At 38.5% G+C, this 15,392-nt stretch overlaps 1 protein-coding gene across 1 annotated transcript in view; it reads left to right on the top strand.

The window, feature by feature from the left end:
• LOC104586818 (sister chromatid cohesion 1 protein 4) overlaps nucleotides 1-9,444 on the top strand; it is a 38,878-nt gene extending 29,434 nt beyond the window's left edge. Inside the window, exon 14 of the mRNA XM_010244182.3 lies at nucleotides 9,045-9,444. Coding sequence (XP_010242484.1) covers nucleotides 9,045-9,143 — 99 coding nt within the window. The 3' untranslated portion in view covers nucleotides 9,144-9,444. The remainder of the gene's footprint in view (nucleotides 1-9,044) is intronic.
• The last annotated feature ends 5,948 nt before the right edge of the window (nucleotides 9,445-15,392 follow it).

Genomic DNA, 15,392 nt, shown 5'->3' with positions numbered 1-15,392 from the left:
ATCTTCTAGTAGATCTAGTACATATTTCCGTTGGGAAATAAAGATGCCCTTGTGAGAGCGGGCAACTTCAATTCCAAGGAAATAACGTAAAGGTCCTAGATCTTTCACCTTAAATAGAGTGGCTAAGAATATTTTTAGTCTCTGTATTTCAGCCTCTCAATCTCCTGTGATCACTATGTCATCCACATACACAATTAGAGCTACAATTTTCCCTTCACCTTTTTTTCACAAATAGAGTGACCTGACTGGCATTGTTTGAACCCCATCTGTTGAACTGCTAAGTGGAACTTACTAAACCAAGCCCGAGGTGATTGTTTCAACCCATATAAATATTTTTTTAACCTGCACACTTTTTGTTCATTGCCTTTGGCACAAAAACCTAGAGGTTGAGTCATGTACACTTCCTCTTCCAAGTCACTATTCAAGAAAGCATTTTTGATGTCCAATTGGTAAAGTTCCCAGTCAAGATTTGTTGCCAATGAAAGAAGAATCCTAATAGAGTTCATCTTGGCTACTGGAGCAAAAGTCTCTGCATAGTCCACTCCATATACCTGTGTAAAACATCTTGCTATCAGTCTAGCCTTGTACCTTTCAACAGTTCCATCAGCCTTGTGTTTCACTGTGAACACCCACTTGCAACCCACTGGTTCCTTCCCTTCAGGAAGATCCACCAACTCCCAAGTGCCATTTTTGTGTAATGCATCAATTTCTTCCTGCATTGTATCTGTCCATTCAGGTTTAGATAAAGTTTCTACCACATTCTTAGGAATGGGGACACTGTCCACAGAAGAGAAGAATGCACGGAATGAAGGTGAAATGTGATTATAGGATACAAAATTGGAGATAGGATGATTAGTGGTACAAGATCTAACACCCTTTCTCTTAGCAATAGGAGCATCAAGATCATTGATGACAGGGGAATCAACATTGAGAGGAACAGGCATATCAATAGGAGCAAGTGTACCTGGCTGATGAGAAGGATCTGCCTCTGGCGAATCTGATGATGTTGGTTGCATAGTGTCAGGTTCCACGGCTCTTGAACTCTACTGGCTTTTATAGCGACGATGAAAGACACAGAATGAAGGAGGATCAGGTAAAGGAGGTAGTTGAGTTTCAGCCACTTGTTTCTCCTCAACCCTACTCTCCCCCTGATGAGAAATTGGGAAGAAAGGTTGATTCTCAAAGAAGGATACATCAATGGAGACAGTGTACTTGTGAGAGGTAGGATCATAGCAACGATACCCCTTTTGAGATAAAGGGTAATCAAGGAAAACACAAGGAATAGCCCGAGGATCAAGCTTACCTCGAGTAGGGGACAAGTTATGGACAAAGCAACGACACCCAAAAACACGCATCGGAATGGTGGACAACGGAGCTACAGGAAACAAAAGCTGATGTGGGGCCTTATACTCTAGTAACCGAGATGGTATACGGTTGATGATGTATGTAGCACACAAAACTGCATCCATCCAAAAACGTTTTGGCACATTCATATGAATTAGTAAGCCACGAGCTACTTCGAGAAGGTGACGATTCTTTCGTTCAGCAATACCGTTTTGTTGGGATGTCCTAGCACAAGAGCTTCGTTGAAGTGACCCACTCAAAGCAAAAAACTCCATGAGATCACTATGGAAGTATTCCTTCACATTGTCCGACTGGAAGATATGGATTTCAGTTTGGAACTGAGTGAACACCATGCGTTGAAAGTCTTTCACAATTTTTGGCACTTCATCTCTAGATCGCATAGGGTAAACCCAAGTGTATTTAGAGTAATCATCAATCAAGGTAATGAAGTACTTATATCTAGCCTCAGTAGGTAGAGTAACAGGGCCCCAAACATCAGAATAAACAATATGAAATGGAAATTCAGATCTTTTATTTCTCAAAGGAAAAGAATTACAATGTTTACTCAATTGACATGTCTGACACTGTAACTGACTCATTGACAAGGACTCAAACAATTTTGGGAACATAACTTTTAATGACTCAAAAGAAAGATGACCAAGACGACTATGCCATAAATAGGCTTGACTCTCACTGGACAAACTCATGGCTCTGTAACCACAAGACCAACTTTATTCTCCAACACGTAGAGACCATCCGCCATGCTTCCTCTACCAATCGTCTTCCCCGAGGCCAAATCCTGAAACACACATGAAGACGGAAAGAAAGTGATTGAATAGTTCAAGGAGTGAGTTATACTACTAATAGACAACAAATTTATAGGTAATTTCGGAACATGTAGTACATTAGAAAGGGTAAGGCCGAGTGGGAGAGGTATGGTACCTTGGCCAGCTATGGTAGAGAAAGAACCATCAGCTAGTCTCACCTTATCTCTTCCAGAGAGAAGGTTATATGTTTGAAATAAATTTGACTTACCGGTCATGTGGTTTGAGGCTCCGGAGTCAATAGTCCAAGGAGAATCAATGGTATGAGATGACACATGGAAGGCAGTGGCAACGTTACCTGATGTAGACGCGAAAGAGGTAGAGGGAGTAGGACCAGAATCCATCTGGCGGAGAGTCCTACCATACAATTCCAAATGGTCAAGAAAGGAGTTGATAATTTCTTCCTTAGGGTCAGAACTGGGATGCCTCTCCTGAGTTACCAATGGGCTAGTCTCTGGAGATGCCATATTAGCTGAGTTATACTTTTTCTGATTCTGCTGATTTGGTTTCTTGCCTTGATTAGGTGTTGACTTCTTACCAAAATCCTGTGCCCATTTAGGTTTTCCATGGAGATCCCAACATGTATCTCTGGTGTGTCTTGTCTTCTGGCAGTGAGTGCACCAAAGTTTACTCTTATCATCTGTTCTCTTCTAAGAGACCTTTCTTAAAAGCACCTCCGACATTTGTATCTGAATTTCCCTGGACATATAGGGCAACTGGCTCTCCCTCTACACAATTCATCACACTTCTTCTACTCTCTTCTGACTGCATTAAGGCATACACCTCCTGAACTGATGGCAAGTCTTTACTACCCAAGATCTGCACCCTGATGGACTCATATGAAGGATTCAGCCCTAGGAGGAAGGCAAAGACCCGTTGCTGAGATACAAGTGACTTATACGCCTTTACATCTTCATCACACTTCCAATTCACGTTCTGGTAGTGATCAAGTTCTTTCCATATCGATGTCAAATCAGAATAGTACATCGAGAGACTCCTCTCCCCCTGCTTGCAAGTAGAGGAGTCAGCTTGCAGTTGGTATATCTTGGCATAGTGTCTCTGCTCTGAATAGGTGGGCTTTGCTTGTTCCCATATCTCACAAGCAGTTTCAGCCCACATAAAAGTCTTCCTTACCTGTGGCAGCATGAAAACCAAGAGCCATGACATCACCATACTATTCTCTTGGTTCCACCTATCATATTCAGCACTTCCGTTCTTCGGTTCCTTCACTCTCCCATTGATGTATCCTATTTTCCCCCTAGCAGTGATTTTGAGTTTTATTCCCCTAGACCACTCAAGGTAGTTCAGACCATCAATTGTGGCTCCCTGAAATCTTTGAAGTAGCAGAATTCTTAGACGACATGGTAAACACAGTTTTTTTATCTAAACTCTCAACTTAGGATCCCTCATATCGACAAAAGCTCCACACACAACAATTCAGTTCTGGACTTAATCTGAGCACAAAAAACAGCACCAATTTCCAAAGAAGAACTATGACGAGACTGATTTTCAGATCTGCATGGAGAACAGTCCCAGCCTACTGGTTTTCCAGTAAGTTCCACCACAGCATTAATCAATAAGAAAGATCCTACCACACATGAAATCAGACTAACGAGCAGAGAAAACAGGTCATCTGTGACCTACAGTCACTTTTTCACAGGTATAGGATCACACGATCCAACAAATAAAAGAGGTATAACCCTCACAAAAGTCTGCCGACATTCAGTGGTTTGGATTCATTTGTTCTCCACTTGGTACACGACCAAGGAAAGAAATAAAAGAAGAAAGAAAACTTTAGGGTTGTACCAGTTGCAGATCTGATTTGATCAGCTCAGATTCAATCCTTTGTTCCGCCCAGATTCAGCAACTTGAAGAGAACTTGGTCGCCCAGATTCAAGAACCTTGCTCTGATACCATCTTGGCAATAAATCCGATTGAAATATGAGGAAGTAGAGAAGAGAAGGGAAGAAGAGAGAAGAGAAGAAAGAAAGGAAGAAGAAAAGGTTTGGAGCAATGGAACAGTACTGGCGGTGCCAGCTTCTATTATATTATATAGGGCGGCATAAATAAGAAGGGAAAAGACTCTTGTTCCCCTGCTGTAAGTGAGTACAATAACAGAAAATAAAAAAAGGCTTTAACTAGCCAAACAGACCCTAACACAAATAACTAAATTATTTCAACAAAAGGGTTATAGTATTTTGATTTTATTGATGTAGCATCTTGTTGTGAATAATGAGAAAGAGAATTTAGAAGAGAAAATAGTAGAAATTGTTGGTCTAACAATGCTGCACACCAATTCTGTCTCTCTAATGAGAGAAAAAATGGGCAGTCCTATTCCTCCAAAAGTAAGGGTTTTTTGTTGGGAAGCTGCTTTACAAATCATTAACACCTGTGAAAGACTTCAGAAGAAGTGGAAGGACTGGTTTCTCTTGCCCCATATTTGCATCCTTTTTTTTCAGAAATGGGGAAACAACTAACCACCTCTTGATGCCTTGTACTTTTACAACCCTATTGTGAGCCCATTTTTTCTTGCTGATGGGGCGTGTTTGGGTGCCTCCTTCAGAAATCAAATAATTGTTTATTACAAACTGGGTGAATTGTAGCACAAAGAGACATAAGATTTCATGGCAATGTGTTAGAGGTTTTGCGCTGTGGAGTATTTCGCAAGAAAGGAACACCAGAGTTTTTGAGAAGGAAAGGAGTGTGGAGAAGTTCATTGAGCTAACTATGGTCAGAGCTGCCCACTGGGCCTTGGTGTGTAAAGAATTCAAAGGTATCTCCCTAAATGATTTGTTAAAGGATAGGAAATCTGTGGCTGACTTTCAGTTGGGGTGTTCCAGCAGCAGATAAAATGGAACTGAATTTTGATGGTTGCAGCCTTGGAAACCCAGGTAATTCAGGTATGGGGGTGTAGTCAGAGATCATAATGGATGTATCTTGCTATGCTTTTTTGGGCCCATTGGTTTTGGCTACTTCCAAAGAGTTGAACTGCAGGCCTTACTCAAGGTGGAAAGTGATTGTCAAACTCTAATTAGTTGGCTGAAGAAGCAGGAGTTGGTCCCCTGGAGGGTTGGACATCTGGTGAGACAGGCACAACACTTAGGATCCTTATTGAATAGCTCATTCAAGTGGGTACCTAGAAGTGCTAATGGTCTGGCTGATTCCCTATCCAAGGCTGGGGTACAGAAGAGTCAACTTGATTGGGGATGTCCAGGACTGGCAGCAATTCGTAACACTTGATTTCCTTTTGTTTGCTGTTTTCCTTTTTCTTTCTTTTTGGTTGTTTTTGTTCGAGTAAATTTCTTTTGGGGCTGGTTTGGCTGTTATTTTTCCTCTTCTTTCTACTGTGTTTTTGCAGTGGTTTTCTTCTTAATGAGGTTATCTGTTGCTTATCAAAAAGAAAAAAAAACTTCATATATTAAAACTATAAAAAAAATTACTAAAAAATTCTAAAGGTGTTGATATTACATTGAAGTCCCTAAAGTAACACAGTGGAAGTTTATTTGTTTGAAATTAGATTAAAAGGTGAAGAAGAAGAAAAAGAAAAGAAGATTAAAATGAGATAGGAGATGAGGAACAAATGATAATGTTCTGGAGATGATGATAACGGGTTGCTGAATAGCTGGCTGGAGGTGGCAAATTCTGTTCCTGCCCACTCTTTAGTTTGTCCTGTGTGGTCACCACCAGGAAGTGGACTTATAAAGTTGAACTTTGATGGAAGTAGTGAGGGAAATCCAGGTTCATCAGGTGTAGGAGGGGTTTTCAGAGATGAGGATGGGAAGGTGCTTGCTTTGTTTTCAGGTCCTGTAGAGTTGGAGGGCAATAATGTCCTTTTTATGTTGCTGTTAGCATGTTAGTAGTGTCAGTATGTTAGTTATTTCAGTTTCTTCTTTAGTTCCTGATAAGTTATGTTAGTAAGGGCATTATTGTAAGTTAGCTATCTTTTAAATCTTTAATATAAATAGCTGAGTGGGGTGGCAATATAAGCTATAACTCACTCCTTTTCTGAATTCTTTCTCTTCAACTTCTTTCTCCTTCTCTTTCTCTCTCCCTCTTCTTCCTCTTCTATTCTCTTTTTTTCTTGTTGAATTCTCTTCTAGAGTAGGACTGATCAGTCTCTACTAGACAAGTGGTCCCATTGGGGTTGAAGACTCTCTTAAAGCTGAGGTCTATGCAGTACTGGAGGGTACAAGGAAGTCTAAGGAATTGAATATACAAAAGTTAGTCATTGAAGGGGACTCAAAACTGCTTTTAAGTTGGTTACAAGAAGTTAGTGGACTTTTGGAAATTTTCTAATGAGAGGAGGGAGATTAAATGGCTAACCAGAGGACTGGAAATCAAGTTTCAGTGGGTCAACTCTAAAAGCATGGTTTTCGAACTGCCGTTGACCCGGACGGTTGCACCGTTCGGCCCGGGAAGCGTCCAGGCAACCTGTTCCATTTTACCCCAAACCCGGTCCCTGGCCAAAAACTGTTGAATCAGTCAATGACCCATTGACGCGGGCGGTCGAACTGTCGATCTATTGACCCGTTCAACAGTTTGTGGCCGTTTTTTATTTTTAATTATTTTTTTTTAAATTTTCGTTAGAACGGGCCGTCCGTTCAAACCAGACAGTTGAACCGTCGACCCGAAAACTGGTGGCTAGAACGGTTCCATTTTCAGGTCGTTTTTTAAAACCATGGGTAAAAAGACCTAAATGAATATTTGCAGTATACTTTCTCTTTCGTTAATATCCAACGCTGGGAATTGGGGAAGGACTTCTTCCCCTACTAGAAAATACCTAGAGTCGTGCTCTTTTCTACGATGGAACCTAGGAAAAATATTTTGCAAACAAGTTTTCAAAATAAACTATATATTTATATAATATTTATTTTGCAAAAACGATTACAAAATACTTTGAAACCCATACTAGCAATTTATTAGTTTCTATCAGAGGGAGTATGGATGGGGATATTCTCTGTCTGACAAAGTGGTAGATCCTATCACAATGATCACTTTCCAAAATATCATCCTACTCTGCTCCAACATGTTCAGGTATTGACCCTAGAAGGTCCTCATTGGTTGGTATGTCAAAAGCAGACTAGTTTGATGCTTGGCATAGTATTACTATCAAGTCTTGGACCACAAGCAACAATCCAATTGCTCCGACAATCAAGAGGTCTAGAGTACATTAGAATTGGTCCAGTTCAGTGTTTCAAAAATACCTATACTTATACCTTGGGTAACCCTAACAGTTGAGACATATTGCTCCATCCTTGGGTGGTATAAGTCATGGCAACCTTGTTAGGATAAAATATCCAAGTTTATCCACTGGTTGAGAACTTTTAGTTTACATATCAATCATGAATGTCTCCTACCAAATTAATGATTTTCATAACTCTATAATGTAGATCAAGGGCTATTATACTAAGAAGTTTTATAATAAAACAAGAAAACAAACTTTTATTCATAATCATATTGCTGAGAGCATACATTGTCTAACAGCAAGGCCTTTACAGCCCCCAAACAACAATAGGAAGTTTTTATTAGATATTTGCTGGAGTGTGGCACATGGATATAGTTATCAAGGAGGGTATACGAGTTATCTCCTGCATGGTTTATTTCCTGTTGTCATTTTGAACCAGATTACTGGTTCAGGTTTTCTATTATTTGCTTAATTTAATACAAATTTGTGGGAAAAAAGTGTGCTGCTGGTTGGTTATCATTTTGACAAATCAAAAGGAAGGGCTTTGATGAATCAAAACCCCCTGTGAAAGTGTGAATTTGATAAATAACCACCTGATTTGTTATCACTTTTATGATACCGGTTGATTGGTTGGAAGTTTTTCTGGTATCATGTCTTTCTAGTCATAGTCAAACTAAATTTTGTGGTCCTTAAGGAGTGTGCACGTGTCAGCATTGGATTATACCTAATAAATTATAGGTTTTAAAATTCAAAAATACTTCATAACCGGTGCCTTTGTACATGCATCAAGTAATGCATAGGGAATATGGTGGTACCCCGTACCCTATCACCTAATACTGTCATGTTGCCTTGATAACAACATATCCATGTGCATAGAAAGACCACTGATCTCATGCAAGTTAGAACATAAAATAGATCTAAAAGGAGGCTGAAATGAAAAGGATGTTAGAAATTACATATTTTAATAAAGGTACATTTACTGGTGGAGTGCATTGTGAAACAGGATTTATGTAGTTCACACCAAATAGTTGATATAGAGCTTTTTTAAGTCAGACTCCACTGAATGGGGCTTCTGAGATCTAATCACAGTTCACATTCTAACCCATGTAATTTATCAAGCACGAATTATATTATTTCTATCTAATTTATCAAGCAATATAAGAGAATTGCTCGTTCTGTTATATTTATTCAAGAAAAAGCTATGCTGCTGAAAAGACATAATACCAAAAGGGCTTTGACCAATCAAAACACTTCCATGAATTTGATAAATAACCACCTGATTGATTACCATTTTTATGTTACCAATTTTTTTTTGAAGTATTTTATGTTACAAATTGAAACCATTTCTGGTATCATGTCCTTCCGTTATCATAGTCAAACTCATTTATTATTCTTAAAGAGGCTCAGTTTTGGAAGGAGTACAAATGCAAATATATGTACAGTCCAAATAGATATAAAATACAATGTTTTGCAGTCTACATATTTGTATTTGTTCACCTTCCAAACTGAGCCTAAGACTCCATTTGGAAGGAGTACAAATACAAATATGTAGAGTGCAGAACCTTTTACTTTATGTTATTTTGTATGTATTTGTATTCTTCCCAAACTGAGCCTAATTTCAGAATCAAACTGCAAATACTGGTTTATATTTATCAAACAGCTTATTAGTGGCCTGTTTGTGTTACATGCAGGTTCTAAAGACAAGAGATTATATACATGTTGAACAGGGAAACCCCTTCGACAAGATTAATATAAAGCCCAAAGTAAAGCTCATGAAGTCAGATTTCTGATCTTGCACGCGGAGTAAGGTTATACGGACAGTTACAAATTGCCCCTTTTAGTTCTGCTAGGCTGATGCTCGATTCCCCTCATAAAATCAACCATCCCCTTGATTTATGTTTATTTTTTATCGTTTTAAGTTATGGGTTTCTATTCTTTTCCCCCCTTCTCTTTCTTCATGTAACTGGTAGATTAACACGCGAAGGGATGGGCAGTCGCCTGTAATGTAATGCTGATTTTGTACTCATATGTAAATAACTAAATATGCCTGTAAAATTAGTTTCTGAAATTGAAGCTGATAATTTTTATTAATCTTCATTGTTAAAGCTGGCGTTTTGAATGCAATTGGAGATGATAAATTTTGGGTAAAATACTTGAACCACCCATTTTAAGTTTTGGGAAATGGACAAATTTATTCTACTGTTTGAAAAGTTCCTTAAATTACCCCAAAGTTTTTTAACAATCGACATCCTTGTTAAATATTATTGGAAATGATGATGTGCCAATTTTGTTCTCCATTATTCCTCAGAATTTCCAACTCCTCTACCTGTATGTACCTCGAGTATGCCATTCTCCAACGTACTGTTTGAAGCTGTTGAGTCATAAACATCGTGCCTACAACATAGAGATGACAGTCTATGGATATCCAAAAGAGTTTGGGAAGACCAGAAACGGGTTACTTTATGTCACACTCACACCCACTATTAGACGAAAACTCCATCACTTCATCCATTTCCTTCATGTCCGCGGAACAGACAATCTGTGACCTGATGATCGCAGTAGGCAGTCGTTGAAAATCATCAGACATGATGATGTACTCTATTAACCCAACCTAGAACCAGTTATCACCCTTTGAAACTATATGTAGAGGCCCACTAGAACCTCAATCATCATCATGTTCTGTTGTTCACTGGAGAGCAATGGCTATCAGCGGAGACTGATGGTAGCAGCATTTCGAAGAAGAAAACATGAGATTTGTTTTTTTTTTTCTTAATTTTAGGTAAAACTCGTTTCATAAATGCTCATAATACAATGTGCAAGTAGCACAAGCAGCAAGAAAGGTGAAAAATGCAACTCCAAGATAAACCAGACCAAACTTGCTGAGAAAAAAAACCTAATTATGAGCACAAGGAGAAACTAGCTCGAGAAGCCTCTGCAAGCGATACAAAATGTAGGAATGCCAAAGAGGAAAAAAACAGCTTCCAACAGAGATAAGTTCAGCAACCATTGAATCCCTCAAATAGACCATGTTCTGCCAAGGATGGGTCGAGGGCAACAAGGTAAATCTGTTTGCTTAATTGAGGCTGATGTGTCCAACTTGAGAGCAAGAGATCGCACATCAGAAGCCCCAGGTGTTATCCTAGGGGAAGAGACTCCGATGGTCAAACTAGTCAAGTGTGTAAGAGGGGTTGTCCAAGGTGAGGGTTCAGACGAAGTCACTCAAGAGCTAGCAAGAGAGCAGGAGTGAACAAGATGCTTTACCTGGAGAGGGACACCCCTATTTATACTTGACCTTACCTTAGGAGTGGTTGGCAGTGGACAGCCAGGATTGCATCCGGCCAATGCCATGTGATGCCATCCTGGGCCTTGCCACATGCGCCTACATCAGACTAGAAAATCCAACTAAGGTTTTGGTGATAGCAATTGCCATGGTAAACTCCTTCCAAAAACCATGATCTGAATTTGAAAGGTCACATGTATGTAGGAGGCCAGCCATATACCTCCTCCTAGAAATATGAATTGTGTGGGAGCACAAACTGTCCGCCCACTGAATAAAACGCTTCCAGTGAAAGCAGTAGTAACCAAGTCTGGAGTGTCATGTGCAATCGGCTACTACATTGTGTAATCAGTTACTACATAGTATTACCTGTACTGGGGACGAAGGAGATGAGAGACTGTTGGAAAGAATGCAGAATGGATGTGAAATCGGCTACTACGCATTGTGTAAACGCCATGGGATGTCCAAATTAACATCCAACAAGATCAAAACGAACTTCTGCACATCTCCTTCCAAGTGAACATGGCTGAGCTGAAGATCTCGAGCCATTGACAAATCTGCTTGGAAAGCCAAAGCCTCTACTAGCTCTAAGTCAACCAGATGAGAATGAATAGATGTAGCCAACAAGAGAACACTACGATGGTCCCGAAGCATTATGCCCATACCTGAAGCGGTGCAATTGTGTGCATTGTCAACATTGATTTTAATGAATGGATGGAATGGCAGAGTCCAGGTGACTTGGGGTTGTGGGATTGGTGGTGAAGGTTGTTGAGAAGCTGAACTTTGAAGTTGTTTCATACTGACCAATTCATTTATTTTAGAGTGTGCTGCATGGAGAACTTCATCAGGGGAAACATCAGTATCTTCCATAAACTTGCCACATATATATAGCCTTACACATATATAGTCCAAAGAAATATAGAACATTGACTGAACACACTAATATCATCAAGAGTAGTCTCAGTGGAGTGATTCCACCATAATGTTAGCTATTCGTCAAAGCTTCTGAGCATATTCATCAACGCAAAAGAGCCATGTCGTGGACCCGAACCAAATAGATTTCATGAATGGACAATAGAAAAACAAATGATTATAGTAGGTGTTTGGCATTGGTGCTGGGAACATTGTACCGTTTTTTGAGAAAAACAGTACTGGGCATGTGGAGTTATAAACATTGTTTTTTTTTTTTTTTTTAAATGGTAGTTATTTTTTGTTTGGAACCGGTGCTGTCACATGTTGTTTTATGAGAAAACAACATTGGTTTTGTTTGGTACTAGTGCTGGCAGCAACGTTATCAACATGGTCTATATTATCCAACGTCCAAGATGATGCCACATTATTGCACCGCTGGCAGAAATGCACCGTTTTCTCAGAAAACATTGAGGGGGTGTTTGGTTCTATTGGTGTTTATTGAAAAAACATCGTCACATCAATACCACATAGGCGTTGACGTTTATTGCAGATGAAACAAAATGAAACAATTATTTGGTTTCGCCGTTTATCAAATAAATGGTAGAAAATTGAAACACTTTGATTTCTGTGCATGGGGCATTTGGGGAAACGTCAAATTCATGTTTCCCCAAACACTACAACGTTTAATGAAACTAAATGCTGATGTGACACACTTTAATGGATATTAATCTGAGGTGGAGAGTAGAAAAAAAAACTTTTAAAGTGAAGTTCAACCAAACAACAAAAACATGAACCGTTTAAAGTGAAAAAGTATAAATAAATGCTTAAAGTGAAAAAGTACAAATAAACACCCTACCCATAAACAACCACGGAACTAAATACAGACTGAATTTGGCGTTGCTCTAGACTACACTTCCCAATTTCTAAAGCATGATTTGGAACAACGTTTTTTTCTAGAAAAACGATACCAGACAAAAAGACGTTATTTGAAGCACTGCTTTCTCTGATGTAGCATGTATGTGGTCGATGTCAAACACCCACATAATCTTCTGTAGCAGCAGCACAAAGGGCACAAGGATCAATCCTTTTAGAAAAACGTGCAAGGTAGCCTCGAAGAGGGAGGGCATGTGTGATACACCTCCACATAAAAACATGTACCCTATGAGAAGCTCCTTTGTAGCCAAAAATTGTTTCAAGTGAAACCAAGAAAACAATTATGCACAGAAGAAGAGGAGCTACCACATTCACTCTATAATAATGCGTGGCTGATGGACATGTAAATTGGCAATGTGGTGTAAGTGCCCACACAAGTTTATCTTCAGTTTGCAAAGGCTAAAGAGGTGGTTCAATTTGTTTAATCTGCCAATGACATTAGGTTCAAATGTTATAGACAGCATGTTTGAAATTCCAGCCACATCCACCTCCGTCAATCAAGGCAGCATCTTTCAATGTAGTAGGTGAACTAGGAGGTAGTGTAAGGATGTTTACTAGTCAAAGATCACAATAGACATCAGTTCCCCATCCATCAAAGGTCAGCATTTTAGCATCCTTTAGCAAATCTTTCTGAGCAACAAATGACCTTATAATAGGGGTGATCAAATGGGTAGGTTATCCTGGTAACTGAATGGAATCGACCTGGAACTGACCCTGTCCAATTGCTCTCAGGCTGGTTCCAGGGTCTAGTGGTTTATCCTATTTGGATCAATTCAAAGAATGGTAAGGTTTCAATTGGTTGGTTGGTAAGGTCTCTTGTTGGTTGTAGTGGAGATTTATGATTGAATTCTGCTTGCACTTGGGTTGGGGGGTTTATGGGTTTGGGGGATGGGCTACTCCCCATTGTGTAACCCCTTTGAACCATTAGGCTGCGTTTGGAAACGATGCAAATGGAGTGTAAATACCGGTTCAGGGTAAATTTGTACTATGGTTCACTTTTGCCTGTATTTGGCAACATTACATTTATGCATTGATAAATGACAAATCAATGCATATTTACATTGATAATAAGATGTAAAAGTACATCAATAAAAAAGAAGTAGATTTGCATTCAAGTGGGCTTTTGATAAAAAAAAAAAGCATATGCTTTATTGGAATTCATGTTTGCATCCATTGCAACTAAAAGTCTGTTTGGTAAAAAGGTAAATTTGTCAGTGCAAAGCTAACCCAATTTTGCAATTTATATGAACCATTTTACACTACATATTTCTATTCACACTTACTTACATCGTTTCCAAACACAGCCTTAAAAAAAAAGAACGAACTCAAAGTACTGGCCTTGGTTAATCTTAATAGAACCAGTCTAACTTGTTTGGAAATAAATCCCAAAAAATTTTGAGGATGTAAAGATTTAAACCCAAGCACTCATAGTTATAAAGACTGGTCTCACTTGACCATTGAATATTTAAGTGATATGTTTATTATTCTTCAATTTAATATTTGAATATGTATAATAAATAATGTAAATTCTGGTTTAACTTTGTTTTGGCTTTCCTTTATTTTGCTTTTGTGTTATAGTTTTCATCCAAATGCAGTTCAAGTTTTTCTCTCATTCACCTAATTCAACATTATTTTCAAAACATCACTGAATTTGTTATTTGTTAAAACTATGTCATTTATTTTGTAAAGGGTATTTTTTTTTTCCTTGAATGCCTTAGATGGCGTAATCAGACTCTAATGTCAAATCAAAATCCTCGTTATTTAACGTTTTTAATGGGTTGAACAATTCAACCACCTGATTAACCGGTAAACCTGTGGATCACTTTTACTTTGGTCTTCTGTCCGATTAGAGATTTAGAGTATGACAACATTTGCCATGGGATTCCCGGCAAGCCTCAAGCGAAAACTCTTCATGCACACACTGTTCCAAGAGGGATCTAACATGATCTGCACATCTCACCATGAGACTGAGAGACCCATTATGTGTGGGATGCGAGGACACATATCATGTTGGAGTGTATTGGAATAGTTTTATTCTTGGGAGTAGATCCAACCTCTCCATTGCTGAACTATTCAGTCAAGGAATTTGGCATGAACATCTATGGCTAATGCCACATCAACATTACATGTAGGGTCCAATTCTGAGGTGGAGTGCAGTGTATTTATCCCTATTTTATTTTATTTGAAGGAATTAAATATTTAAAGGGCAAATTACAGACTCTCTTGTGCTATGGGGTTAGTGACAAATACGTTCTCAACTTTATTTTGCAAAAAAGATTCCCCTCAACTTTCACTTTACCACAAGTACCCCTAGACATTAAGTCAGATGGCAGAGCCCATTAAATTATCAAAATGCCCACCTAAATTTTCCTTATTTTCTTTTTCTTGCCATTTTCTCTCAAACCCTAAATACCTCTATTTCTTCAAATGAAACTAGTTAAAATAACAAGAATCATTTTGCTGGCATGGAAAAAATGTTTTTCTTTTGTAAATCTTGATTCATTTTATTGACATAAATGTCTCTCTTCATCTTAAAATATAAAAAAAAAACACTCATTTCTCCAATGAATCAAGAAAAACCAAACAAAACCATAAAATTATATCTAAGAAAGAAACCTCTGCCATCTCATTTGATTATTGAATCCAACTAGAAATTTGTAAAAAAATCTACTGGAGCAACTAAGACTTCAATGTTATATTTAGAAAACTAATCGAATCATAAATCATTCCAATAAATAAGATAAAAGCTAAATTGGGTATTTTAAAAAAAATAAACAGCTGAATAAGAGTCTTTTTGGAAATTAATTGACGGAACTTTAACGGAGGGGGTATTTGTTGTAAAGTAAAACTTTAGGGGTTTTTGTTCTAAATGAAAGTTAGGGGGTATTTGTCTCGGACTCGGATTCCATAGGGGGCT

Source organism: Nelumbo nucifera, chromosome 1 (assembly GCF_055504915.1).
Source record: "Nelumbo nucifera cultivar China Antique chromosome 1, China Antique-T2T, whole genome shotgun sequence".
In the NCBI taxonomy this organism is placed as follows: domain Eukaryota; kingdom Viridiplantae; phylum Streptophyta; class Magnoliopsida; order Proteales; family Nelumbonaceae; genus Nelumbo; species Nelumbo nucifera.
The sequence above is the reverse complement of the archived record's forward strand: the minus strand, read 5'-3'. Positions and strand labels throughout refer to the sequence as shown.